The sequence below is a fragment of the Oncorhynchus tshawytscha genome, unplaced genomic scaffold, assembly GCF_018296145.1.
Source record: "Oncorhynchus tshawytscha isolate Ot180627B unplaced genomic scaffold, Otsh_v2.0 Un_contig_8142_pilon_pilon, whole genome shotgun sequence".
In the NCBI taxonomy this organism is placed as follows: Eukaryota; Metazoa; Chordata; class Actinopteri; order Salmoniformes; family Salmonidae; genus Oncorhynchus; species Oncorhynchus tshawytscha.
This window is the reverse complement of record NW_024609817.1, coordinates 463,657-490,000: the sequence shown is the minus strand read 5'-3', so window position 1 is coordinate 490,000 and position 26,344 is coordinate 463,657. Positions and strand designations below refer to the sequence as shown.

General features: G+C 42.9%; 1 protein-coding gene across 1 annotated transcript in view; it reads left to right on the top strand.

Annotated features, from left to right (window-relative positions):
* Positions 1-9,052: 9,052 nt before the first annotated feature.
* Positions 9,053-26,344, top strand: part of bnc1 (basonuclin 1) — a 67,506-nt gene continuing 50,214 nt past the window's right edge. Inside the window, exon 1 of the mRNA XM_042318824.1 lies at positions 9,053-9,316. Coding sequence (XP_042174758.1) covers positions 9,308-9,316 — 9 coding nt within the window. The 5' untranslated portion in view covers positions 9,053-9,307. The remainder of the gene's footprint in view (positions 9,317-26,344) is intronic.

Here is a 26,344-nt window from a genome sequence, read left to right as displayed (position 1 = left end):
AACATGTAATTAAAGAGCAGCAGTAAAATAACAATAGCCAGACTATATACAGGGGGGTACCGTTACAGAGTCAATGTGGAGACTATATACAGTGGGGTACCGGTACAGAGTCAATGTGGAGACTTTATACAGTGGTGTACCGGTACAGAGTCAATGTGGAGACTTTATACAGTGGTGTACCGGTACAGAGTCAATGTGGAGACTTTATACAGTGGGGTACCAGTACAGAGTCAATGTGGAGACTTTATACAGTGGGGTACCGGTACAGAGTCAATGTGGAGACTTTATACAGTGGTGTACCGGTACAGAGTCAATGTGGAGACTATATACAGTGGTGTACCGGTACAGAGTCAATGTGGAGACTTTATACAGTGGGGTACCGGTACAGAGTCAATGTGGAGACTTTATACAGTGGGGTACCGGTACAGAGTCAATGTGGAGACTTTATACAGTGGGGTACCGGTACAGAGTCAATGTGGAGACTTTATACAGTGGGGTACTTTACAGGGGGTACGGTACAGAGTCAATGGTACAGAGTCAATGTGGAGACTTTATACAGTGGGGTACCGGTACAGAGTCAATGTGGAGACTATATACAGTGGTGTACCGGTACAGAGTCAATGTGGAGACTATATACAGTGGTGTACCGGTACAGAGTCAATGTGGAGACTTTATACAGTGGTGTACCGGTACAGAGTCAATGTGCGGGGACACCGTTAGTTGAGGTAATATGTACATGTAGGTAGAGAGTTATTAAAGTTACTATGCATAGATGATAACAACAGAGAGTAGCAGCAGTGTAAAAGGGGGGCAATGCAATAGTCTGTTTAGCCATTTGATTAGATGTTCAAGAGTCTTATGGCTTGGGGGTAGAAGCTGTTTAGAAGACTTGGCGTTGCGGTAGCAGAGAGGCCGTTGCGGTAGCAGAGAGACCGTACGGTAGCAGAGAGACCGTACGGTAGCAGAGAGGCCGTTGCGGTAGCAGAGAGACCGTACGGTAGCAGAGAGAACAGTCTATGACTAGGGTGGCTGGAGTCTTTGACATTTTTTGCAATGGAGGGATAATGAGTTTTTTTCTGCAGTGTGATTGAATGCACCACATTTTGCCGCTGATTATCGTTTTACAGCGACTAGCCGGTCCAGCTGTTGCTGTGTGTACAACTTCCTCAATTAAGATGATTATCGTTTTACAGCGACTAGCCGGTCCAGCTGTTGCTGTGTGTACAACTTCCTCAATTAAGATGATTATCGTTTTACAGCGACTAGCCGGTCCAGCTGTTGCTGTGTGTACAACTTCCTCAATTAAGATGATTATCGTTTTACAGCGACTAGCCGGTCCAGCTGTTGCTGTGTGTACAACTTCCTCAATTAAGATGATTATCGTTTTACAGCGACTAGCCAGTCCAGCTGTTGCTGTGTGTACAACTTCCTCAATTAAGATGATTATCGTTTTACAGCGACTAGCCGGTCCAGCTGTTGCTGTGTGTACAACTTCCTCAATTAAGATGATTATCGTTTTACAGCGACTAGCCAGTCCAGCTGTTGCTGTGTGTACAACTTCCTCAATTAAGATGATTATCGTTTTACAGCGACTAGCCGGTCCAGCTGTTGCTGTGTGTACAACTTCCTCAATTAAGATGATTATCGTTTTACAGCGACTAGCCGGTCCAGCTGTTGCTGTGTGTACAACTTCCTCAATTAAGATGATTGTCGTTCGCAAGGTTGACTACAATAACAAAAACATCAGCAATACAAAACTACTTCATGTCCATGTTTTTTATTATTATGATAAGGTAAAAAGCAGTGCTAAGAAACCATGAAGAAAACTAATGTATGGATAAATGTTACATGCTGTTCCTTTAAACAATTGTACCAATGCAACGGTTTATCAAAGACAAATACAGTATGTGTTATGAAACTGACTGAAATCAGCAAATCAAAAATCATATTTAAGGTCTCAAGCTGAGTGTGCAAAGTAACCGTTAGCCACTAAAGGTAATTGCAAATGATAAAAGAAGTGTCAAGATTCTACGTTTATTCGTGTAACAGGTGTAAAACAGTGTAGTAACATTCTTGTGAGCTCTTTCCAACAGTACAGTGACATTCTTGTGACAGTACAGTAACATTCTTGTGAGCTCTTTCCAACAACAGTTGAGCTCTTTTCCAACATTCTTCTTGTGAGCTCTTTCCAGTACAACATTCTTGTGTACAGTGACATTCTTGTGAGAACATTCTTCTTGTGAGCTCTTTCCCAACAGTACAGTGACATTCTTGTGAGCTCTTTCCCAACAGTACAGTGACATTCTTGCTGAGTGAGCAACAGTAACTTTCTCTTTTCCCAACAGTACAGTGACATTCTTGTGAGCTCTTTTCCAACAGTACAGTGACATTCTTGTGAGCTCTTTCCCAACAGTACAGTAACATTCTTGTGAGCTCTTTTCCAACAGTACAGTGACATTCTTGTGAGCTCTTTTCCAACAGTACAGTGACATTCTTGTGAGCTCTTTCCCAACAGTACAGTAACATTCTTGTGAGCTCTTTCCCAACAGTACAGTGACATTCTTGTGAGCTCTTTCCCAACAGTACAGTGACATTCTTGTGAGCTCTTTCCCAACAGTACAGTGACATTCTTGTGAGCTCTTTCCCAACAGTACAGTGACATTCTTGTGAGCTCTTTCCCAACAGTACAGTGACATTCTTGTGAGCTCTTTCCCAACAGTACAGTGACATTCTTGTGAGCTCTTTCCCAACAGTACAGTGACAGTCTTGTGAGCTCTTTCCAACAGTACAGTGACAGTCTTGTGAGCTCTTTCCCAACAGTACAGTGATAAAAGTAATATTATAGATAATACAGAATTGAGGGTTAGGGGTTGGGTTGGAAAACAGACTCGTTATCCATTTATCTACTTATTTTTCTCTCACATATAAAACCATGATGGCCTCACAGCTGTGTCTTGTACCAGCGCCCCTAACACATTGTGTCTCTCAAATATTAAAGCTGTGAGTTAACATCAGGAGCTTGTGTTGCTCCTGCCAGTGTTCTCCGGCCTTTGCTATTGATTTCCCCCCTTTTGAAAAATACATTTGAGAAAAGCTTTAAGCTATCTGACACCGCTGGCACCACAGACACAGGCGGGCGCTGCAAAGACCTCTGGGTATTCCAACGGGGACCCAGCGCGGCTCTGGAAAGAGAGGGAGGTCAAGGGTCATTCTCACAGGCGATGTCCTGCAGGTCTGCCCCTCCCTACCCTCCCCTCCACCCGTGTAAATCTCAACATGAAAGGGGGCACAGCCGTTACCGCCGGTTACAAGCGGGGTCGGACGATGTCGACTGGGTTCCAACAATGCTGCTTAGAATTCACTCTAGTCTACTCCTCCATCTCTCCTCCCTTCCTCTAACACTCAGTGTTATCACTCCATCCCCCTCCTCCTCTACGCCATGCTATCTCTTCTTCCTGAGCCTATAACCACTGGCCTTGAACTAGGAGGGTCTAACGGAGTTCTAAGAAAACAATAAGGTGCATTCTTAGTCACTAGTCCTAAGGTCTTATCACGTTGCTTATCCCAACTCAGGGTTGGTCATGAATTACTATAGATTCTAGCAACATCAACAATTCGTTCTTGCTGCACAATATGTTATTTGTTCCTCGATTGACAAAACAGCCAGGCTAGGGATTTGGTCAAATCCATCAAAAACAACCTTTTCAAGACCAACCAGTGTCAATTAGAGCGGACACTGAAGTTTCTAGCTCAAGTTCCCAGAGACGGGCGGTGGTGTTGGAGCTGTATTGAGTGGGCTACCTACAGGTGGTAGATTGATATATCTGACTGGCTTTACATAAGGAGAAACACAGCTTGACTCTCTGTCTAAAGTCATTAAGATGTTGTGTGCATGATAGTGCCAACATGGAATACTGACATGTTCACAGATGGAGGAGCATGGACGGGACAAGGCCATTGATTGGATGGGTATAGGACTCCCAAAGTACCTTTATAGTCAGTGAGAGCCAATTCATATCATCTTAAACTGCATCATATCACAAAGAATTTGACATTATTGCACAACATCAACTATCAACTATCACACAATATCAACTATCAAATCAACTATCGCACAATATCAACTATCAAATCAACTATCACACAATATCAACTATCAAATCAACTATCGCACAATGTCAACTATCAAATCAACTATCACATCAACTATCAAATCAACTATCGCACAATATCAACTATCAAATCAACTATCGCACAATATCAACTATCAAATCAACTATCGCACAATTTCAACTATCGCACAATATCAACTATCAAATCAACTATCGCACAATATCAACTATCAAATATCAAAATATCAACTATCAACAATATCACACTAAAATCAACTATCGTATCAAATGTCAACTATCAATCAACTATCGCACAATATCAACTATCGCACAATATCAACTATCAAATCAACTATCGCACAATGTCAACTATCAAATCAACTATCGCACAATATCAACTATCGCACAATGTCAACTATCCAATCAACTATCACAATATCAACTATCGCACAATATCAACTATCAAATCAACTATCGCACAATATCAACTATCACACAATATCAACTATCGCACAATGTCAACTATCAAATCAACTATCGCACAATATCAACTATCAAATCAACTATCGCACAATGTCAACTATCAACTATCAAATCAACTATCGCACAATATCAACTATCAAATCAACTATCGCACAATGTCAAGTATCGCACAATATCAACTATCGCACAATGTCAACTATCCAATCAACTATCGCACAATATCAACTATCGCACTATCAAATCAACTATCAACAACTATCAAATCAACTATCAAATGTCAACTATCGCACAATATCAACTATCGCACAATGTCAACTATCGCACATCAACTATCGCATCAACTATCGCACAATATCAACTATCCAATCAACTATTGCACAATATCAACTATCAAATCAACTATCAACTATCAAATCAACTATCGCACAATATCAACTATCCAATCAACTATTGCACAATATCAACTATCAAATCAACTATCGCACAATATCAACTATCAAATCAACTATCGCACAATATCAACTATCGCACAACGTCAACTATTACACAATATCAACTATCGCACAATATCAACTATTGCACAATATCAATTATCAAATCAACTATCGCACAATATCAACTATCAAATCAACTATCACACAATATCATCTGCCATTATCAACTATAATTTGAGTCCTCGTTAAAAGCATGTGCGATGTTCTTTTTTGGGAGCTCGCTTCAAATTCATTCAGGGCACTTGCGCATGCAGCCGAATCTTAAAGGACCTCTCATAGAAGAGAATATAAAACAAACACGTCCTTCCAGTCAGAGAGAACAACCCAATATAGAAAACCCGTTGGCCCCCTCACACTGAACCCCTCAGACCTGTGTTTCTTTTAGCCGCTAAAACAACACAGCCCAGTGTGGACCTCACAGCGCTACCGCTGCGCCCACCCCCAACCCAACAGGTAACATTTATGCCTGGCCTATGGGAGGCAGGACTGATGGCTTCAGGAAGGGTGGACTTCCTCTGAGAAATGAGGGGGGACCAAAGGGGGGACTAAAGGATCTTTGGGGGAAGGGGGACGGTGAGGCAGGAAGCATGGTGTGTGGCGGTGTTGTGAAGAGGAGCCACTCAACACTAGCTCTCTCTGTGTGACATGTGGTCATTGACTTGTTGCACCGGAGTCCCGGTCCTCTGGGGAGTACAGGGGAAGGTCCACTGGTAGGTAGAGACCACAGGAGGCTGCTTAGGGGAGGACGGCTCACAATAATGTCTGGAATGGAGTAAATGTAATTGTATGAACAACATGGACACCAGCCATTACTATGAGTCCTTCCTACCCAATTAAGGTGACACCAGCCGCCTGTGGTAAAGAGGCAGGAGATAAAGGGGCCTAATTTACAAGTTGGTATGCCCAAAGAGTTACCGTGTTCTCTGAGGAGTCATCATACTCCCCTTATGGTTGGTACATGTTGGCTGGAGAACTGAGAGAGAGAGAGAAAAAGAGAGAGAGGGAGAGGGAGGGATGGATGGAGGGGTGTTAATGAGCAGTGCAGCTTGTACACTGGTCAAACAATGAACTGAACAGCTAACTTGGTATTCAGCAAATAGCATGCTATAACCTATCAAAGTCTAAACGCCATACATCTCCAATATAAAACATCTGAGATCAGGAGACCTCATAGGGAAGAGAGAGGTATGGTGCTTAATAACAAGCACTAATTGTTTCTAAATGTCAATTGACCCCCTCAGCCCAGTCTCAGAGCCAGAGGTCCAAGTCAAAAGAATGAAGCCTGATGGTCTGAACAGCTTCTCCACCAGTCTAAACAGCCTGATGGTCTGAACAGCTTCTCCACCAGTGTAAACAGCCTAATGGTCTGAACAGCTTCTCCACCAGTCTAAACAGCCTGATGGTCTGAACAGCTTCTCCACCAGTCTAAACAGCCTGATGGTCTGAACAGCTTCTCCACCAGTCTAAACAGCCTGATGGTCTGAACAGCTTCTCCACCAGTGTAAACAGCCTGATGGTCTGAACAGCTTCTCCACCAGTGTAAACAGCCTGATGGTCTGAACAGCTTCTCCACCAGTCTAAACAGCCTGATGGTCTGAACAGCTTCTCCACCAGTGTAAACAGCCTGATGGTCTGAACAGCTTCTCCACCAGTGTCTGAAACAGCTTCTCCACCAGTGTAAACAGTCTGATGGTCTGAACAGCTTCTCCACCAGTCTAAACAGTCTGATGGTCTGAACAGCTTCTCCACCAGTGTAAACAGTCTAATGGTCTGAACAGCTTCTCCACCAGTGTAAACAGCCTGATGGTCTGAACAGCTTCTCCACCAGTGTAAACAGCCTGATGGTCTGAACAGCTTCTCCACCAGTGTAAACAGTCTGATGGTCTGAACAGCTTCTCCACCAGTGTATAAAAAGTCTGATGGTCTGAACAGCTTCTCCACCAGTGTAAACAACTTACTTGTGTCTTTTAATTTTCTCTCTTTATGTGGCTAACCCAACTGCTCTCTATATATATCTCCCTCTCCCCTCATTCTCACTTCTTCCCTTCCTCTGTCTGGGTGTAAGGACAGTAGGGGGGTTAGTGGATGAGAGTGTGTGGTAGGGGGTGAGGGGGTATTGTGCATGTGCTCGTGTCATCTGACTTTCAGGCTGGTTTGCTGATCTCCTGTGATGTACTGTACATGACAAGCCCCTACACACACACACACACACACACAAGCGCTCACAGACACACATGCAAGCACTCACACACATGCACACACACACACCTCCACAACCAGCCCCTAATCATCCAGCCAGGCCGCAGTGTGGCCTCCGCTACCCCAGCCACAGAGCCCAAGGGAAGGCAACAACAGGCAGCTGTGTGTCCCCCACCCTCCCCTCTCCTCCAATCCTTCTCTCTCTCTTCTTCTATCCTCCAGTCAGGTGGAATGAAGGGATTGTAGAGGAGTGGAAGTGGAACAGAAGGGTATCTGAGTAAAGCCGGAGATATTTGCATGACTCCAAACGCTCCAAAGACTCCAATTAGTGTCCAGGGCTCATCTGGGGCCAGCCGGCTGCAAGCCTACGTACGTGGTAGCTGTGTAAGTGTGTGTGTGTGTGTGTGTGTGTGTGTGTGTGTGTGTGTGTGTGTGTGTGTGTGTGTGTGTGTGTGTGTGTGTGTGTGTGTGTGTGTGTGTGTGTGTGTGTGTGTGTGTGTGTGTGTGTGTGTGTGTGTGTGTGTGTGTCTGTTTTGGTGGCTGGGCAGGCTGAGCTGGAGGTGGCATTCCTAGGCTAGGAGAGGATTAGTGCAGCCCTCCTCTGGTGGGACTGCCAGCACTGTGCACTGCTGATGACCCTTTACCCTGCAGCCAAGAGGTCAGATACACACACATAGACACACACATGCACACACACACACACATACAGACGCATGCATGCACACACACATGCATGCACCCATACACAGACACACACACATACACACAGACACACACGCACGCACACACACACACATACGTACATACGCATGCAAACACACACACTCACAAACACACACATGCAGGTATGCACGCATATACACACACACTAGGCCACTGTTATTACATAATACTCAAACTCTTACATTGTGCATAGTCCACAGTCCTTACAAGAGCTACATACTACATACCTATTCATGGAGAAAAGTCCTAATTACAGTACACCATTGTACATGACCAAAGCATAACTTCAGCCTAAGACACTGACCAGCGACCGACAGGAAATAGCAGGGAGCCTGAGGGGCAGAAATCCCAACACAGGGAGTCCAATAGATAACTACTGAGAGAAATAACACCGTCTGTCTAGTGGCCCTACAATCAATACTGTCACTGAGGAATGGCACTGCTACAAGACCCAACAGCAACTCAGAAAATAGGTGTGTGTGTATGTGCTTGTGGGCAAGTGTGTGTGTGTAAACATAGAGAGAATGCTGCAGGAGATAGAAAGTGTGTGTCAAAGAGTCTGCAAACTGTCTTCAGCCACAACAAAGTGTTTTGATTACACACTGAGATAGAAATATGTCCCTTGGGGTCTGAGAATGCTTACAAAGGAAGAGGAACAAAAAAGGTGACTTCACCTGGGTAAAATCTGCAGTTATAAGCTAGGCCTACATCTACAGTAGTGGTATTTATATTATTATTAAATTATAAAAAGACTGAAAAACAAACGTCACCAACGCCCCTAATAGGCCTACTGCAAATCAATAAATATTTCGATGTCAACAGAAGTAAGAATACAATCTTCAATGTCAATGACTATTCTGTTTTTATGATAGCCTGATATATACATATATATATATATAAATGTATAATTAGAAGATTAGGAGGTGACAAGGTGAAAACCATCATTCAAGTTTGTCACTTCATCAATAAAGGCGGGAATGTAGCTGTGTCACGCGCGCCACCGCCAATTCCCTGTCGATATTGATGAGCCCCAGGTGGTCAAGCATCTCGTGACAACCGAATGAGTGGCGCGCAGTTACATCCAACAGATGACACGTTTTCTGTCGCATTTCAGGAGTTTTCGAAACTCCAAAATTTGCTTGTAGAGTGTAACTAAAATACACTGTTTATTATTCAAGAGTCTGGTTTTGTAGGATCCGTTTTTCTATCAATGTGTCATTCCAGAAACCTAGAAAGTCATCTCAACTGCGACGGAAAAGAGTAGACGTGTCCTGTCCCTAAAGTTAGATATGGAAGATGGCTTCGGTGAGTAACCAGGTTAGCACAATGAAAAACAAATGGACTTTCGTTGCCCAAAAACTACTGAAGAACTATTGATAGGCCTATTTGTTGTCATCAAACGCTGTAGTCATTATTGAAGTGCATTATATTGAAAAGATTCGCAGGTTTGTCATAAATTACCTAAATGCGCTTATTTGACAAATGGCAATCTTCATTGCCTTTTAGGACGAACGATATAATAAAACTGAACTGCACAAGCAGGGGAAGGTCAATAAATGGGGGAAAATTAATAATGTTTGTATTAATAATGGTTGAATTTTAGAATAGTCCCATCAGATCTAATTCCAGCAGTAAAGAGCCTTTGCGAGTGACCATTGTGTTTATGGTAGAATGTTTGGCTAATATAATTTATCCATCAATGCCACAATTATCGAAGTGAGAAAATAAGTTATCCTTTCAAATCAAATGAATGTCTACCTTTTAAGTTCACCTTTTAACATTGTATAATACGCCTATCTTCTTAATAAAGCACTTTCTTGTAGAACAAAAGTAGCCAATAGTATTTCAACTAAGTAGAACAGGGGACAGAAAGTGAATGTTTCAGCACTACTGGTATCAGTGTGTAGGTGGAGGTGTTGTAGAGAGGAGAGCACATCTGGCTGAGAAAGAGGCGAGAGAGAGTTGAGTGGGTGGGAGGGTGCGGGCCGTGAGTGTTGCCTATGGCAGCTCCCCTTTCCGTACCAGTCTCTACAAGGGGGCTGTCTGTTCCCCTACTGATTTATACCACTATAATGTCAAGGGAAACACACACACACACTAACGTCAGGGGGAAGCAATGTGGAAACTGTGGCATAAACACCAAATACCTTAAGAGCTCAGAGATTATGATTCGGCGTCTGGAAAGGATCGCACTCTGCTGTACAGAGCGCATACACTCACACGTGCACACAAAGGAGTAATCTCGACCACTGAGAGGGCTTCTGTTATCTCGCCAGTGACCTGCAGCGTGCATTTTTTAGGCCAAATTCTCTCTTTTTTTCTTCCCTCCCTGCTCTCTGTGTTGGCTTTAGGTAATTGTCCCTGGGTCCAGAACTCTCTCTTATCACTTCTTGTTCTGCTCTGGAGTTGAAAACCTGATTTCTGTGGCTTGGGTGACAGGGGAGTACCGATCTTTAGAATTACTGTACACTGTAAAAACAAATAAAGTTATATATTGAGATTCAGTCAAAATGACTCATTTTATCTAGCCAAGTCCACTAAATTTGCTACATTTGTTGTGTTGCCAAAAAACTCACTCAAAATGTATAAACGCATTAATTTAAGTTGAGTTATACATTTTTTTTTAACTTACTTTACTCAGAAATTCACAACCATGAAGTCAAAACAACTAAAGCAACATAATAGTTGTGCTGACAAAACTTGTCAAGTTTAGATAACTACAACTTATCAAATCGTCTTAACTTATGAAGTCAAGTTGAATCAGCTAAGAACTATGTGTTGCCTAAACTTAGAAATTCATAACCATAAAGTTAAACCTACTGAAGCAACATAAGTTGTTGACAAAAAATGTCAAGTTAAAATGACATGTCCTGTTGTCTATACTTATGTAACTGTAACAGAGGCCACCCTAGCAGTGGAGGTTTCAGTGAGGAGACAGACACTTCAATACTGAGCAAACCAAGTACCCCTCACTGCAGTGTGCAATTCAGGGGTGGGGCTCAATGTGGGCGGGGTAAAACGTTTGACCCCGCCCACATTTTGGGGGGGGCCATCTGAGGTTTGACAGTTACACACTGAATACAAACACACACATTTGTGCGAGGCACACGTTGAATACAAATGCATTTCATTTTTGAAGATCTTAAGTAATATTGTATAAAGTGGTACCAGCACATGTGTTGTAACACTGTTTGCTTCCTGCTATATTTGAGACAAGACTTGTTATGTATGTCATGTACTGTTAATATTGTGTTGATAAAAGTTAACTTTGTAATGACATTATTTCATTGAGCATATATATAATATATACAGTTACTACCTATCCTGATTTATAATGCTATTTACTTTCCTCATGAGAATGGAGACAGACTATACCATATAGACATACTGACAAGCTGAATGTGCTTTGTACATTAAGTTATAACAGCTCCAGTAAAGAGATCAGAGACTACTGACTTCTACGTCATATTTACTAAACAACATAACACAACACATAACACAGTCCCTCTGGGGACAGTTTAAGGGCCTCTGGGTGCTCTTCAAATCAAATGTTATTAGTCACATGCGCTGAATACAACCGGTGTAGACCTTACAATGAAATGCTTACTTACGAGCCCCGAACCAGCAGTGCAGTTTAAAAAAAATACGGATAAGATAAGAGATAAAAGAGCAGCAGTAAAAAAATGACAATATATAAAGGGGGGTGCCGCTACAGAGTCAATGTGCGGGGGCATCAGTTAGTTGAAGTAGTATGTACATGTAGGTAGAGTTATTAAAGTGACTGCATAGATGACATCAGAGTGTGGCAGTGGAGAGGGGAGGGGGGGCAATGCAAATAGTTTGGATAGCCATTTGACTAGATGTTCAGGAGTCTTATGGCTTGGGCTTAGAAGCTGTTTAGAAACCTCTTGGACCTAGACTTGGCGCTCTGGTACCACTTGCCGTGCGGTAGCAGAGAGAACAGTCTATGGCTAGGGTGGCTGCAGTCTTTGATAATTTTTAGGGCCTTCCTCTGACACCGCCTGGTATAGAGGTCCTTTATGGCAGGAAGCTTCGCCCCAGTGATGTACTGGGCCGTTCTCACTACCCTCTGTAGTGCCTTGCGATCAGAGACCCAGCAGTTGCCATACCAGTAAGTGATGCAACTAGTCAGGATGCTCTCAATGGTGCAGCTGTAGAACCTTTTGAGGATCTGAGGACCCATGCCAAATCTTTTTAGTGTCCTGAGGGGGAATAGGTTTTGTCGTGCCCGCTTCACGACTGTCTTGGTGTGCTTGGACCAGGTTAGTTTGTTGGTGATGTGGACACCAAGGAACATGAAGCTCTCAACCTGCACCACTGCAGCCACATCGATGAGAATGCCGGCGTGCTCTGTCCCCTTTTTCCTGTAGTCCACAATAATGTCCTTTGCCTTGATCACGTTGAGGGAGAGGTTGTTGTCCTGGCACCACACGGCCAGGTTTCTGAGCTCCCTTAAGGCTGTCTCGTTGTTGTCGGTGATCAGGCCTACCACTGTTGTGTCATCGGCAAATGTAATGATGGTGTTGGAGTCTGGCCGTGCAGTCATGAGTGAACAGGGAGTACAGGAGGGGGTTGAGCACGCACCTGTGAGGGGCCCCTGTGTTGAGGGTCAGCGTGGAGGATGTTGTTACCTACCCTTACCACCTGGGGGTGGCCCGTCAGGAAGTCCAGGATCCAGTTGCAGTGGATGGTGTTTAGTCCCAGGGTCCTTAGCTTATTGATGAGCTTTGAGGGCACTATGGTGTTGAACGCTGAGCTGTAGTCAATGAATAGCATTCTCACATAGGTGTTCCTTTTGTCCAGGTGGGAAAGGGCAGTGTGGAATGCAATAGAGATGGCATCATCTGTGGATCTGTTGGCCTAGCGTCAATCACAATTGGCCTAGCGTCGTCCGGGTTAGGGAGGGTTTGGCCGGTAGGGATATCCTTGTCTCATCGCTCACCAGCCGGGCGCAGTGCGCGCTAACCAAGGTTGCCAGGTGCACGGTGTTTCCTCCGACACATTGGTGCGGCTTCCGGGTTGGAGGCGCGCTGTGTTAAGAAGCAGTGCGGCTTGGTTGGGTTGTGTATCGGAGGACACATGACTTTCAACCTTCGTCTCTCCCCCGAGCCCGTACGGGAGTTGTAGCGATGAGACAAGATAGTAGCTACTAATCAATTGGATACCACAAAATTGGGGAGAAAAAGGGGTAAAAAAATTAAAAGGGGAGGTTCTAAAAGATTAGTTTTCACCCCTCTATTTTAATTTGCTCCATGGAAAGGTGGCCAAGTGTAGGGTCATCACTATTTAACACAGCCACAAAATCATAGACCCTGTCTACATTTTCTCTTCTTAAAATAGGATTTTAAACCTAACTGTCACCTTAACCACATTGTTAATTTTGGTTTTCATTTGTACGATATAGCCCATTTGACTTTGTGGCTGTTTAATCTTGTGGAGACCCGAGTGTAGGCTACAGAAAAAAGTTGTTTGACTCTCAGACAACTTGCGAATAGGAAGAACTTTGCAGCAGGTGTTTCTGATTAATAAACATTGCCATGCTGGTGGTTGGTATCATTGAAATAAAACCCAGCCCTGAGACAAAACAAGGGATGAAAGTAATTTGCATGCCATCTCATAGGATAAGAAACATAAGACTCACGGAAACATCAGAAGTCAAACATTCGGACTTGGCACTTCAAGCCCAAGTATATCATACTTTGACTAAAACGATCACTTATTGACTTACATCGTTGTGCAACATCATGGATAAGCTCTGGAAATCATCTTTCAGCTCTAAAAAGTGGCTTTCTACTAGTGTGGGAGTTTAACCTATGAGGAGTACAGTTAGGCTATGTTTGCAAACAATTCTTTTAACTTCTAGAAATTTAATTACCGAAACCTGTGCACTTGAATGGCAACAATGATCAGAAAACGCATGATAAGAAACAGTAAATGTGGCACCACAAACAAATGAATTGCCAACGAACTCTCAACCATTTTTTCTCTCTTGGCAGACTACATCGGAAGCACCGAAGGATGAGGCATCATACACATATTATATGCAATAAAGGAATGTGCATTTCATAAACCCGTATACCATTTCCATGTCTGGTTGTTTAATATGTAAAGTCAGAAATACGTTGTCACGGACTGACACCTCCGTGACAGTAACTAAGTTGAATCACCAAAGATCAACGTTTTTTCTCAACTTAGAAGTTCACAACCAAAAAGTCAAATAAACTGAAACTAAACTGTATCTGCTGTATTGACAATATATGACAGATGATCAAATTATTTTGGGGGGTTCATTATAATAATACCCAGCATGCTTTGTAACCGTTCATTTTTACATTTACATTTTGGTCATTTAGCAGATGCTTTTATCCAGAGCGACTTCTGTTAGTGTATTCAACAAAGGTAGATAAACAACCACATGTAAAATGTTTCTGCAACCGCTACTGAGAATGTTGTTGTAGTTAAAGTGGTTTGTTTGTTGGTTGGTTAACAGTACTGAGTGGACTGCCAGTTTTGAAACTGGTAACAACGTAATCTCTATTATATCATTGTTAGGGTTATTTAGTCAATGTGAATATTGTGAACTTAACTTCATAGTAGGTTAAATTAAATGAAAATATTAAGTCATTTAAAAATGGAGACTTGTTATCTCCACTAAAATGTAAATTGATTCAACTATAATTAGGTTATACTGACAAACTAAAGTTGACTTGACTTTCTTATATTAGTCAAAGTACGTTTGGTGTTAGTTTAGGATAACTCTACATTTTAAATTTGACATTGATTCAACCTGGAATAATACGTTATTCTGACAAATGGTGAAGTTGACTTAACTATCTTCTGTCAGTCAAAGCAAATTTGGTGTAAGTTAGGATAGCTTGAAATTTAAAGTTGATACAGCTTGAAAAACACCATGCAACTACATGACTGGAAATAATAAGTTGAAACAACATATTTTTTTACAGTCTATTAGTATTTTTCTCCAGTGGTTTGGTGAATAGCCTTGCCCTCCTGTCTTATGGTAGTAAGCATGTGTAAGCATCCGGTTCACAAAAACTCTACCACGACTTTATTTATTTTGCTGTAAGCAAGTGTGACCGACTGGGTTTGAACCTTGGTAACACGACTACATTAGCCCACTGAGCTAAGCATTAGCCCGGGGAGCTAAAGGTCTTCAGGTCTCGGTCTAAGTTACTCATCATGAAAGTGTGGTTCACATCGGAACCTCCCATCCGGCTTCAAATGTCTGGATACTTGAGTATTCTGTTTTGAAGGAAACTAAAGGAGGGATAGTGGTGGTGAATGTATGTGTAACAGTTTTTACTTTTGCTTTTGTGTGTGTGTGTGTGTTTGGGGCCCTCTGTGCTCGCCGCACGCCCCTTGCCAGCTAGGCTTCTCTCCCAGCCTCTGAAACATTAATGCAGAAAGCCGATTACCAATGCCATCACAGAGCCTGGCGCTCCATGCCTATTGATTTTCCTTCGACTCTACCCCCCTTCAAACAGCCAGAAGGAGAGCAGAACCCTCAACCCTCTCCTCAGGGCCAGAGCTCCCAGGCCTCCTAGGTCTCTCTCCTAGCCCATCTGCTCTTTACCTCACTACCTACCTACCTACCCATACAGCACCACTGATTTCTACTGAGAATTTAGAGAACCTACACTGACTATAACCCAAGTGCTGCAGAAAGAGAGGTGGTGGTATTGGGGGTGGAGAGGGAGAGAGGGATGGAGAGGGTGGAAGAGAGTTAGAGTGAGACAGAAAAGGAGAAAGAGCTGGATCAGGCTGATCAGTATTCAGGGTTGAAGGAGTTGGGGGGGATGAGGGGTGTGTAGAGGTAAGGGGGGGGGGTGTAGCACCCCAGAGGCCTCGCTAATCAAAGATGAAAGACGTTTGGGGGTCTGGTCAGACAGCACTCCACTGCTCCCCTCTGGGGGACACACACATACCAGACATTCCATTGAGATTTCCAATTAGTACATTATTGTTATTGAACACTTGGAAACAACATGGAGGATAGTTGGCCACACTGAATATCGATGACTCTGGCACTGATGATTTTGTAGGCACATTCTATGGCAGCACTTCTACACAGTGGCAGTTCTGTGTCAACTAAGAGTACATGTTCACAGCCAGAGTTAGATAATGGCTACAGTGTGAAGAGCTCATCGTTTGGGACTCGAATGTGAAACTCCCTGGTGTCATTGTCTCTCATGAATATACAGCTTGTTGGCGTGGGCGTGTGTAAGTGGATATTATGCTATTGGAACATGATACAGATATAGAGAGCCTTTACATGGATGGTCCAAGTACCCAGCAGTGCAGCAGCAATGACTGTTTTCCATATTGTCACAGCAGAATTCATGAAGAGAGCACGTTGTGACAGACAGGGGTAGTCTAAGTGGATGTACTTTTGGGCTGGGCGATATATCCAATTCATTTGATTAATTTGAATGTATGTTTTACCGTGTACCAGAATTGTTGTCACGTTGTCTTTTTTTTCTCGTCTCCTTTGCTCCTTTTGTTCTCTGTGCACCTTCCCATTTACACACACCAAGCCCCTCCTGCCACTCACAACAACAAAGATGAGAGATCACTTCTTCTCTGACAAGCGGTTTCAACTCGCTATTTGTGTTTGAGGTTTGGTCCAACAGAATGGGTCGAATGGACACTGAAACACATTGAGACATTATTTTACTGTAATGGAGGAGACGTTAACCTGGAGACTGAAACACATTGAGACATTATTTTACTGTAATGGAGGAGACGTTAACCTGGAGACTGAAACACACATTTATATTATTTTACTGTAATGGAGGAGATGTTAACCTTTCTAACCATACCCTGTTTATGTCTCAACTACTCAGATTGAGAGCGGAACAAACACTACTAAAACGAGAGTATCGATAAACATTTATTCTGGAAATGTAATGCTCAGTTTGTTGTACGTAGCATTGCGGTACTACGTAGTTTGTTTTATAAATGTGCAATAAGCATAAAACACAATTATTTTAGGAATTACGAACTTGTTCTCATTCTGAGAAATAAGTTAGCAGTGTTGTAGACCACATATTGAGTGTGTCGGTCTTATCTCGGTGTCTGATACATTTTTACTTGGTCTTAGATAATAAGAAATCAGCATTTCTTCCTGAGACCACCTGTGATTATCAGCTCCCATTCAGTCAGTGCATAAAACCGCTTTGCCAGACCAAATATCCACACTTCTTTTATGACATAATATCTTATGGCCTATCAAATCCTAGGGTTCCTACTTAAATCCTAGGGTTCCTAGCGGTTAAGAGCATTGGGCCAGTAACCGAAAGCTGGTTTGAATCCCCTCGATGAAAAATCTGTCGATATTCCCTTGAGCAAAGCACCTAACCCTAATTTCTCCTGTAAGCTGCTCTAAAAATAGCTTTGGCTAAATGTAAAACATTTAAAAATGTGAACATCATTTTTTGGGGGGGGTACTCAATCGGGTCTCAACTTACTGTTGAGAGTTAGAATATATAATATATACCATTTAGCAGATGCTTTTATCGAAAGCGACTTACAGTTATGCAAGTATACATTTTACGTATGGGTGGTCCCAGGAATCAAACTCACTACCCTGGTATTACGCCATGCTCTACCAGCTGAGCTACAAAGGACCACAAATTTCATGTAGAATTAAAAAAATACGTACAATTTGGAAATTTGGTTGTCCATCAGCAGTTTTTGTTTTGTTCTGTCCATCACTGACAGTCACTCAATTAGCCATGCCAGCTAAACATTTTTAGATTGGTAAGTTAGTCCAGCCAGCTATCTAAACTTGTAGTAATCATCACCAAATACCGACCATGCAAGCAGAGTTCGTGCCCAGGGGCCCTGACCTGCAGGGTCCCCACATTGATTTTGTTAGTCACTCTCACTCCGATATCATATTGTCATGGCAAAATGTGTAGAATTGTAGGACATTTGCTTTAAAACTGCAATTTTCTGATATCTGCCACATGGTAAAATGTGTACAATTGCAGGAAATTAACTTTAAAATGTACATTGTTCTCTCCGCTGTGAAGACGGAGGCCACTAAATAGTTTTGCCCATGAAGTGGGGGAGCCCCCCAACCAAATCTAGCTTACGACCCCCAAGAGGTGGCATGTTTTCATGAGCTTGGGTCCCAAGAAAACACTGAATTTCTAATTTGGGTCCCAGACTGAAAATGTTTATGAACCTCTGGTCTAAAGAATCCATATGTTCTTCTGAAATACTGTATGAACACCGACATATTGGACATTTTGAACTCTTATCAGGGTGGTAATTTGACACAATCAGGGCCTAAAATTAACACCGCCACCTGCAAATTCGGATAGATTTTGGTTTTGACTGGTAAGACTGTCTAATTCACCAGAAACGTTGTCGGTTGGTCACACTCGTAGGCTCTACAGTGTGAGCATTTCATAGAAATAGTAAAAAGTCAAGTATGGGTACATGACTTTTTTATGTGCAAGTTGTGATTTATAGCTAATAAATGCTGCAGTAAGCTGTTTTCAAAGTATTTCAGCATTTTTGTTTCATATCTGGTAATACACAAAGAAATACGAATCCTGACGTTATAGCTATCACACCTTGCCTAGCACACTGCCTGTCTGGGGCCTGTGCGCACTGGGTGAAGTCCTGAAAGATCTATTTTTAGAAGCAGGCATAAAAGTTGGACTATTTCACTCTAAAGTCTAGTGAGACTTTGTCCTCGTGTTTCTTGGCTATTTACTTTGGTTTGTTCACAAGCTAGGTTGCTTTTCAATGTGTGAGTTTGCATCCATTTCTAGCAAAGAGACATCGTTGGCCTTTACTAGTGAGATTCTCACAGGCTCACATTGACTCGAATGGCCCCAAGGTAACCTTAAAGGGGCAGCTGAACATTTTTGTCAGATATATTGGTTAAAAGACTCACAGAATATTAGATTAAATTGCGCATGAACTGGGTTGTTTGAGTCCTGAATGCTGATTGGCTGACAGCCGTGTTATATCAGACCGTATACAACGGGTATGACAAAACGTATGTCTTTTTTTTGCATAAATATACCACGCTACTTCTTACTAGTAATACATTTCTTGTTTTAGAAACATTACTAAGCATGTTCATCCTTTTTGGAGGATTTTTAGTGTAATTATGGTAACAAAAATATTTTGGCTGGTTAAAACTGAGTGGCTGTTTGATTTTTTTTTTAAAAGTCTACATGCCACAGTGGCTGGTATACAAAAATATATAGTTTTAAGCCATGGACACAATTTCAATCATGTTCTTGAATCTGACATTTTTCTGGTCTCGTTCTTGACTCGGTCTCAGAACCCTCGCCCCCCTCCCTGTCTTAGTCTTGACTCGGTCTCCCTCTTCCAGTCTTGGTCTTGAATCGGTCTTGCTTTAGGTGGTGTTGAACACAACGCTGTAAGGTAGGCCACTTGATTTCTACACCTGAAACGTTGACAGGCTAGCATGCTTTTCAAACAGTTGGAGTGGACAGAAGGGTGTGTTCATAACAATTCAACTGTTCTACTTTGTTAGCTACCAAATACTGTAGATCCAAGTTGGCTGAACTTCAAATATAAAGATCAGCTGGTTACTCACTAGCACGTAGGCTTGTACCTGAGAGATTGTTTAAGTGTGTTAATTTGCTATAATGCCTGCTCCCGGAAGTCATTATTACAAGCATTTTGCTACACCCGCAATAACATCTGCTAAATATGTGTATGTGACATACATTTGATTGGATTAGTGGATGTGCATTATGCATGGTTCTGGTTAAATGTTTAACAAACAATAATTTCCATAGACAGACTTGGAAGCCAGATCAGTGATTATTGCAACAAAAAAACAAGCTTATTTAGAGAACATAATTTTTATATACAATATATCATTAATAAGTTTGAAAAAAATAATGATATGATCTTTAGGCCATATCGCCCAGTCCTAACCCACTGTGTGTCTGTGTGTGTCCGTGTGTGTCTTATTTACAATTGTTTACATGTACGTGTGTGTGTGTGCATGTGATTGTGAGTGTGATCGTGTGTGTCCATGTGCGCTCATGGACACAGTGCTTAAACCATGTGCTAAAAGGCATTGCTCAAGGCATAATCACCTCTTAATAGCTTGTTGACATACATCATTGTCTGTGATGCAAGCATCTAATTACGCCAATTATCTTCATCGCCACTGTGACAAAGTCTAGACATTGAGGTGTAGGTAAGGGTATTGTCTGCGTTGGAGGGTGTTTTACCCTGCTATACACTGTTTAGGTAAATTACCTACCAGATGTGTTGCAATAGAAGTAGAGCGTGTATGTAGGGCCTATATATCAGGGTGTATGTAGTTTGGGGACCTATATATACCCCAAAGTTCTCCCCCCCCCCTTGTTGACAGACAACATTTTGCAGGTTTAAAGCTTATTTCCTGCAATTCTACACATTTTGCCAAGGGATGCAAAGGACGTTTTGCTGTTTTTAAAGCATATTTTCTTGCAATTCTATACATTTTTCCATGTCTAATGTGTATTCATATGGTATTTGAGTGACTCGAAATATTACTACAAAATCTAAAAAACCTAGAAAAAAACTATGCTAGTTGATCTGAGCATTTCTGACAAGTTATAAATATCTCTCTAAGGTATATAATGACTGACATGACAAGAGGAAAACTTATGATGCACTACCCAATTTTGAATCTGCACCTTGTGCATTCTACTATTACAACTTTCAAGAGCAAGTTGAAAGCCGGACGGAGTTGGGGGGAGGGGCTGTCGAGTTCACACCTCAGTTTGGGAACCACTGGCCTATATCGCTGTACCTACTACACTTGGACGTGTGTGTGTGATTGTGTGAGCGCTTGTGCCTGTGTGTGTCTGTGTGTGTGTGTCTGACCAAAGCTCTATAAAACAACTATATAGATCCAACCAGAAGAAAAATACTATATAAATGTAATCCATATACTTTTATTAGAGACGGATAACTGCACATGTAGTACAGTAAAAAGAAGGCTGTGATGTATGCCTTTGCATGTGAGGGGGTGTGTGTGTGATGTGCATTCTCTGGGATGGGATTCCCCTAGTGACCGATAGCTCTAGAAAGCCCCCTGTGCTGTGCTGCAGACCCCTGGCTGGCCTGATCAATGACACGTTAAGCTGGTCCCCTTTCATGTGAGCGCTTCCAGAGGGGGTTGTGTGTGTGTGTGTGTGTGTGTGTGTGTGTGTGTGTGTGTGTGTGTGTGTGTGTGTGTGGGGTGGGAGGGGTAGGGGGGGGCCCGTGTGTGTGCGTGGGGTGACAGAGGGTTTGAGGGGTATTGATGATGTGTGGGGATGGACTGGTGGGGAGAAGGGGTGGTGGACCTGGGATAGGGGGTCTGGAACCAGTCTGGATCCCATCACTAGGACAGTGGGGTGGGGGTGATGGCATGCTTGATGGATTCCTTTTAACCACTCTCCAGTCATTCTCAAACCAGTGTTTCCCATAGCTAGATATGCTCTGAAGCTGGACACCAGGAGCCCGGAATCAGAACCTGCATTATATTAGGCAAAATCTAAAAGTAAAATCTGCTAGCTGTACATAGTTGGGCGCTGCAGGGTGGCTGCCCTCTGCTCCAGCCTCTCCAACTTTGTGCGCGTGTGTGTATCGGAGGGGTTGGATACAGCAGTCTCGTATGGATTAATTCAGTATTCTTCTTCATAGTGGAGCAACAGAGAGACCTATGTTCCTTGTACCATAGGCAGAAGGACAAGATAGATCTGACACAAAAAAATACTCTGCACTTGGCAGTTAGTAGTGTGTTCTCTGTCTGTTTTAGTTTCTCTCTCTCTTTCTCGTTCCCTCTGGAAAAAAAGGAATATCACGGAAGAAAACGGAATGGTATCTGGTGTGCTCTCTGAGTCAGCAGAGCCTTGTGTGTGCATCCATGTGTTTGTGCGTGTTTGTGCATGCGTGCTTGTGCGTGTGTGGGATCCTAAGAACTTGGCAGTGTGTTAGTGGTGTGTTCCAGTAGTGAGGGGGTCGGTGTGAGCCTATCTACCCCTTTCTCTGGATCCCTTTCAGCCCAGACACAATCCTCCATCCAGCCCCTGGCTCTGTGCCTCAGCTCCACCACCAAGATGCTGTGGTACCATACACACTTGTGTCAATGTGTCTGTATCAAACCAATTCTTTACTGTTTAAACGCTTCTCATTTGTCAGTGTTTAGTGATGGTAGTGTATATTTGTCAGAGAATAAAAGACTGAAATATCCGACTGCTTAAATGTGTCATATGACATGGCAAATTTTCGAATTGCTTTCGCAGATTTACATTTTTCTTCATTGTTGCTTTGGTGTCTCTTTCCACAGTGATTTGAAACACGGATGAAAACAGTACACTACTGGCCTCCAGATAATAGCCTAATACAGGTAACTGCCAAAATAACAGAAACATCAACATAAAGTGTCTTAATGGGGTGTTGTGCCACCGTGATCCAGAACAATCAATCACATTTATTTATAGAGCCCTTTTTAGAACAGCAGTTGTCACAAAGTGCTTATACAGAAACCCAGCCTAAAACCCCAGAGATGAGATGCAGAGGCAGTTTCAGTGCACCTAGGCATAGATTCTACAAGTGTCTGGAACTCTGTCTCTATTCCATCACTTGATGTTTTGTTGATGGTGGTGGAAAACACACTCTCAGGCGCCGCTCCAGATTCTCCTATAAGTGTTCAATTGGGTTGAGATCTGGTGACTGAGACGGCCATGCAATATGGTTTACATCGTTTTCATGCTCACCAAACCATTCAGTGACCACTTGTGCTCTGTGGATGGAGGCATTGTCATCCTGGTAGCCAGGTAGCATAGCCCTGGTAGCCAAAATAATGGCCTGCTCAGCATTTTTATTCATAAACCTAAGCATGATGGGATGTTAATTTCCTAATTAACGCAGAAAAGACACCTGTGTGGAAGCACCTCCTTTCATTATTACTTTCCATTATTTTGGCATTTACCTGTAGCTATTAGTAGGGCCCATTGACATTTTATTTTTTGCCTAATTCTGATTTTCTCAGTTTTAGTTTTTCAGTTTCATATATTTTTGCTCTCAAAATTGCAAGTTTTTAATTGAATAACAACAATATTGGATGTTTTAAGTCCACAACAATGCTTAAACCGCATCAGGAGACCACTTTTGAGGTCTGGGAAAAATAGAAGATGCCCTTTAATTCAGCTGTGCACCGACAATAGACTAATTTGGTTATCTTTGTAGCACACATGTCATTGCAGAGTTGGCTAAACAAATCGCCACTGGATTGATGCAAATAATCATGATATTATGATACCAGGTAGACATACTGTAGTTAATTTAATTGAGAAGGTTTTTGGCAAAGCCTTTCCATCTACCAGAAGAAGGTTATCATTGTTAGCGTCATCACTAACGGCTACAAGTGGTAGACAAACACTCACACACAGACGGGCATTCCTGCATTGCCTCTTCAGAAAGTTAAAGGAAAATACGAATCATTGAATTTTGTTCATGTTTTATGATAATCTTGGGCATATTAATACATGTTCTTATAAGTTCAATACATTTAGTCGATTTCCTACTAAGTTCAATACATTTTTGAATATTGTTGAAATTATGTTTTAATGTCTGGATTCCATGATTCGTTCCGCGTTCTCCGCATCACAGATTTTATAGGGCCCCAGTTGAGTGTCAGACAGTGTATGGGGTTATTGATTAAGTCTCAGTGGGATGACCCTGTTAATGTGACAAACAGACGGCCATTTCCTCACTGCACTCCCAAACATCACTTTAGCCACAATCACACACAACCATCGGCGCCTTCATCAGTGCACTCTTCACTCTTCCGGCCTAGGGACTGGACTGATGGATAATGGATCGTATGACAATGTCTGCATCCCAAGTGGCACACTATTCCCCATAGGGCTCTGGTCAAAAGTAGTGCACTATATAGGGAATAGGGTGCCACCTAATGACTTTAGGACACGCCCACTGAAATGGACTTCAGCAAAACATCCTAGAACAGGATTGGCAACTCGAGTCCTTGGGGGTGAATCGCTTTATTGGAAACACACGCTGTTCTGCGGGCAGACCTGCCGGTCCTGACTAGATGGAGTGCAGCTGAAGTGACTTTTTGTAACAGATTAGGAGAATTAGGAGAATGGGGCGGCAGGGTAGCCTAATGGTTAGAGCGTTGGACTAGTAACCGGAAGGTTGCAAGTTCAAATCACCGAGCTGACAAGGTACAAATCTGTCGTTCTGCCCCTGAATAGGCATAACCCACTGTTCCTAGGCCGTCATTAAAAATAAGAATTTGTTCTTAACTGACTTGCCTAGTTAAATAAAGGTAAAATAAATTAACGTAACAGGTTAGGAGAATTAACGTAGCAGGTTAGGAGAGTTAGCGTAGCAGGTTAGGAGAGTTAGCGTAGCAGGTTAGGAGAGTTAGCGTAGCAGGTTAGGAGAGTTAGCGTAGCAGGTTAGGAGAGTTAGCGTAGCAGGTTAGGAGAGTTAGCGTAGCAGGTTGGGAAAATTAGGTTAAGGTTAGGAAAAGGGTTAGGGTAAAACTCAATTCTACAATTGTCTCTGACATAACTCAAACATATCTAGCCACAACCAGGCCTGCCATCAGAACAGCCTTTGTTTCCAATAATGTGATTCTGCATCCTAGGGGCCTGATTGGTGTCATACATTTCCCCCAGCCCTAACTAATACGCCTCATTAAACTTATTATATTCTAAACTGGAGACTTTGATAAGTTCATTATTGGTGTCAGGTGTGTGTTAGCTAGGCCTGGGACAAAAGTGTATCACCAATCAGGACCCTGAGGACTGGAGTTGCCCTTCCCTGTCCCAGAACTGAACAGCTACTTGTACCTATAGACATACAATGCTATGCATGTTTTTTTTTTACCCTGTTCTAGAATGGACCAATTCCGCATGACTTCAACAGAGCACTAGAAAGGATGTACTAGGTCCAGTATGATACATCCAGGAATGTAGTTACGTGGTCAAGATGGCTTTCTAATGCTAACTATGCTAATATGGCAAAAAAAACTATATGCAGAGTAAAAAGGTGTGTAAACAGCATTTACATGTACCCTCCACGACATACCTGAATACATCATGTATTGAATCTATAGGGGCGTACACAAATGGAGAAAGATTTAGATTTTTCACTGTAACAGACTACAAAGGGAAGCACAGCCGCGAGCTGCCCAGTGACATGAGCCTACCAGATGAGCTAAATCACTTCTATGCTCGCTTTGAGGCAAGCAACACTGAGGCATGCATGAGAGCATCAGCTGTTCCAGACGACTGTGTGATCACGCTCTCCGTAGCCGACGTGAGTAAGACCTTTAAATAGGTCAACATTCACAAGGCTGCGGGGCCAGACGGATTACCAGGACGTGTGCTCCGGGCATGTGCTGACCAAGTGTCTTCACTGACATTTTCAACATGTCCCTGATTGAGTCTGTAATACCAACATGTTTCAAGCAGACCACCATAGTCCCTGTGCCTAAGAACACGTAGGCAACCTGCCTAAATGACTACAGACCTGTAGCACTCACGTCCGTAGCCATGAAGTGCTTTGAAAGGCTGGTAATGGCTCACATCAACACCATTAATCCCCTCCTGTACTCCCTGTTCACCCACGACTGCATGGCCAGACACGACTCCAACACCATCATTAAGTTGGCAGACGACACAACAATGGTAGGCCTGATCACCGACAACAACGAGACAGCCTATAGGGAGGAGGTCAGAGACCTGGCCGGGTGGTGCCAGAATAACAAACTATCCCTCAACGTAACCAAAACTAAGGAGATGATTGTAGACTACAGGAAAAGGAGGACCGAGCACGCCCCCATTCTCATCGTCGGGCTGCAGTGGAGCAGGTTGAGAGCTTCAAGTTTCTTGGTGTCCACATCAACAACAAACTAGAATGGTCCAAACACACCAAGACAGGCATGAAGAGGGCACGACAAAACCTATTCCCCCGCAGGAAACAAAAAATATTTGGCATGGGTCCTGAGATTCTCAAAAGGTTCTACAGCTGCAGCATCGAGAGCCTGACTGGTTGCATCACTGCCTGGTACGGCATTTGCTCGGCCTCTGACCGCAAGGCACTACAGAGGGTAGTGCGTACGGCCCAGTACATCACTGGGGCTAAGCTGCCTGTCATCCAGGACCTCTACACCAGGCGGTGTCAGAGGAAGGCCCTAACACACCAGTCATAGACTGTTCTTTCTACTACCGCATGGCAAGTGGTACTGGAGTGCCAAGTCTAGGACAAAAAGGCTTCTCAACAGTT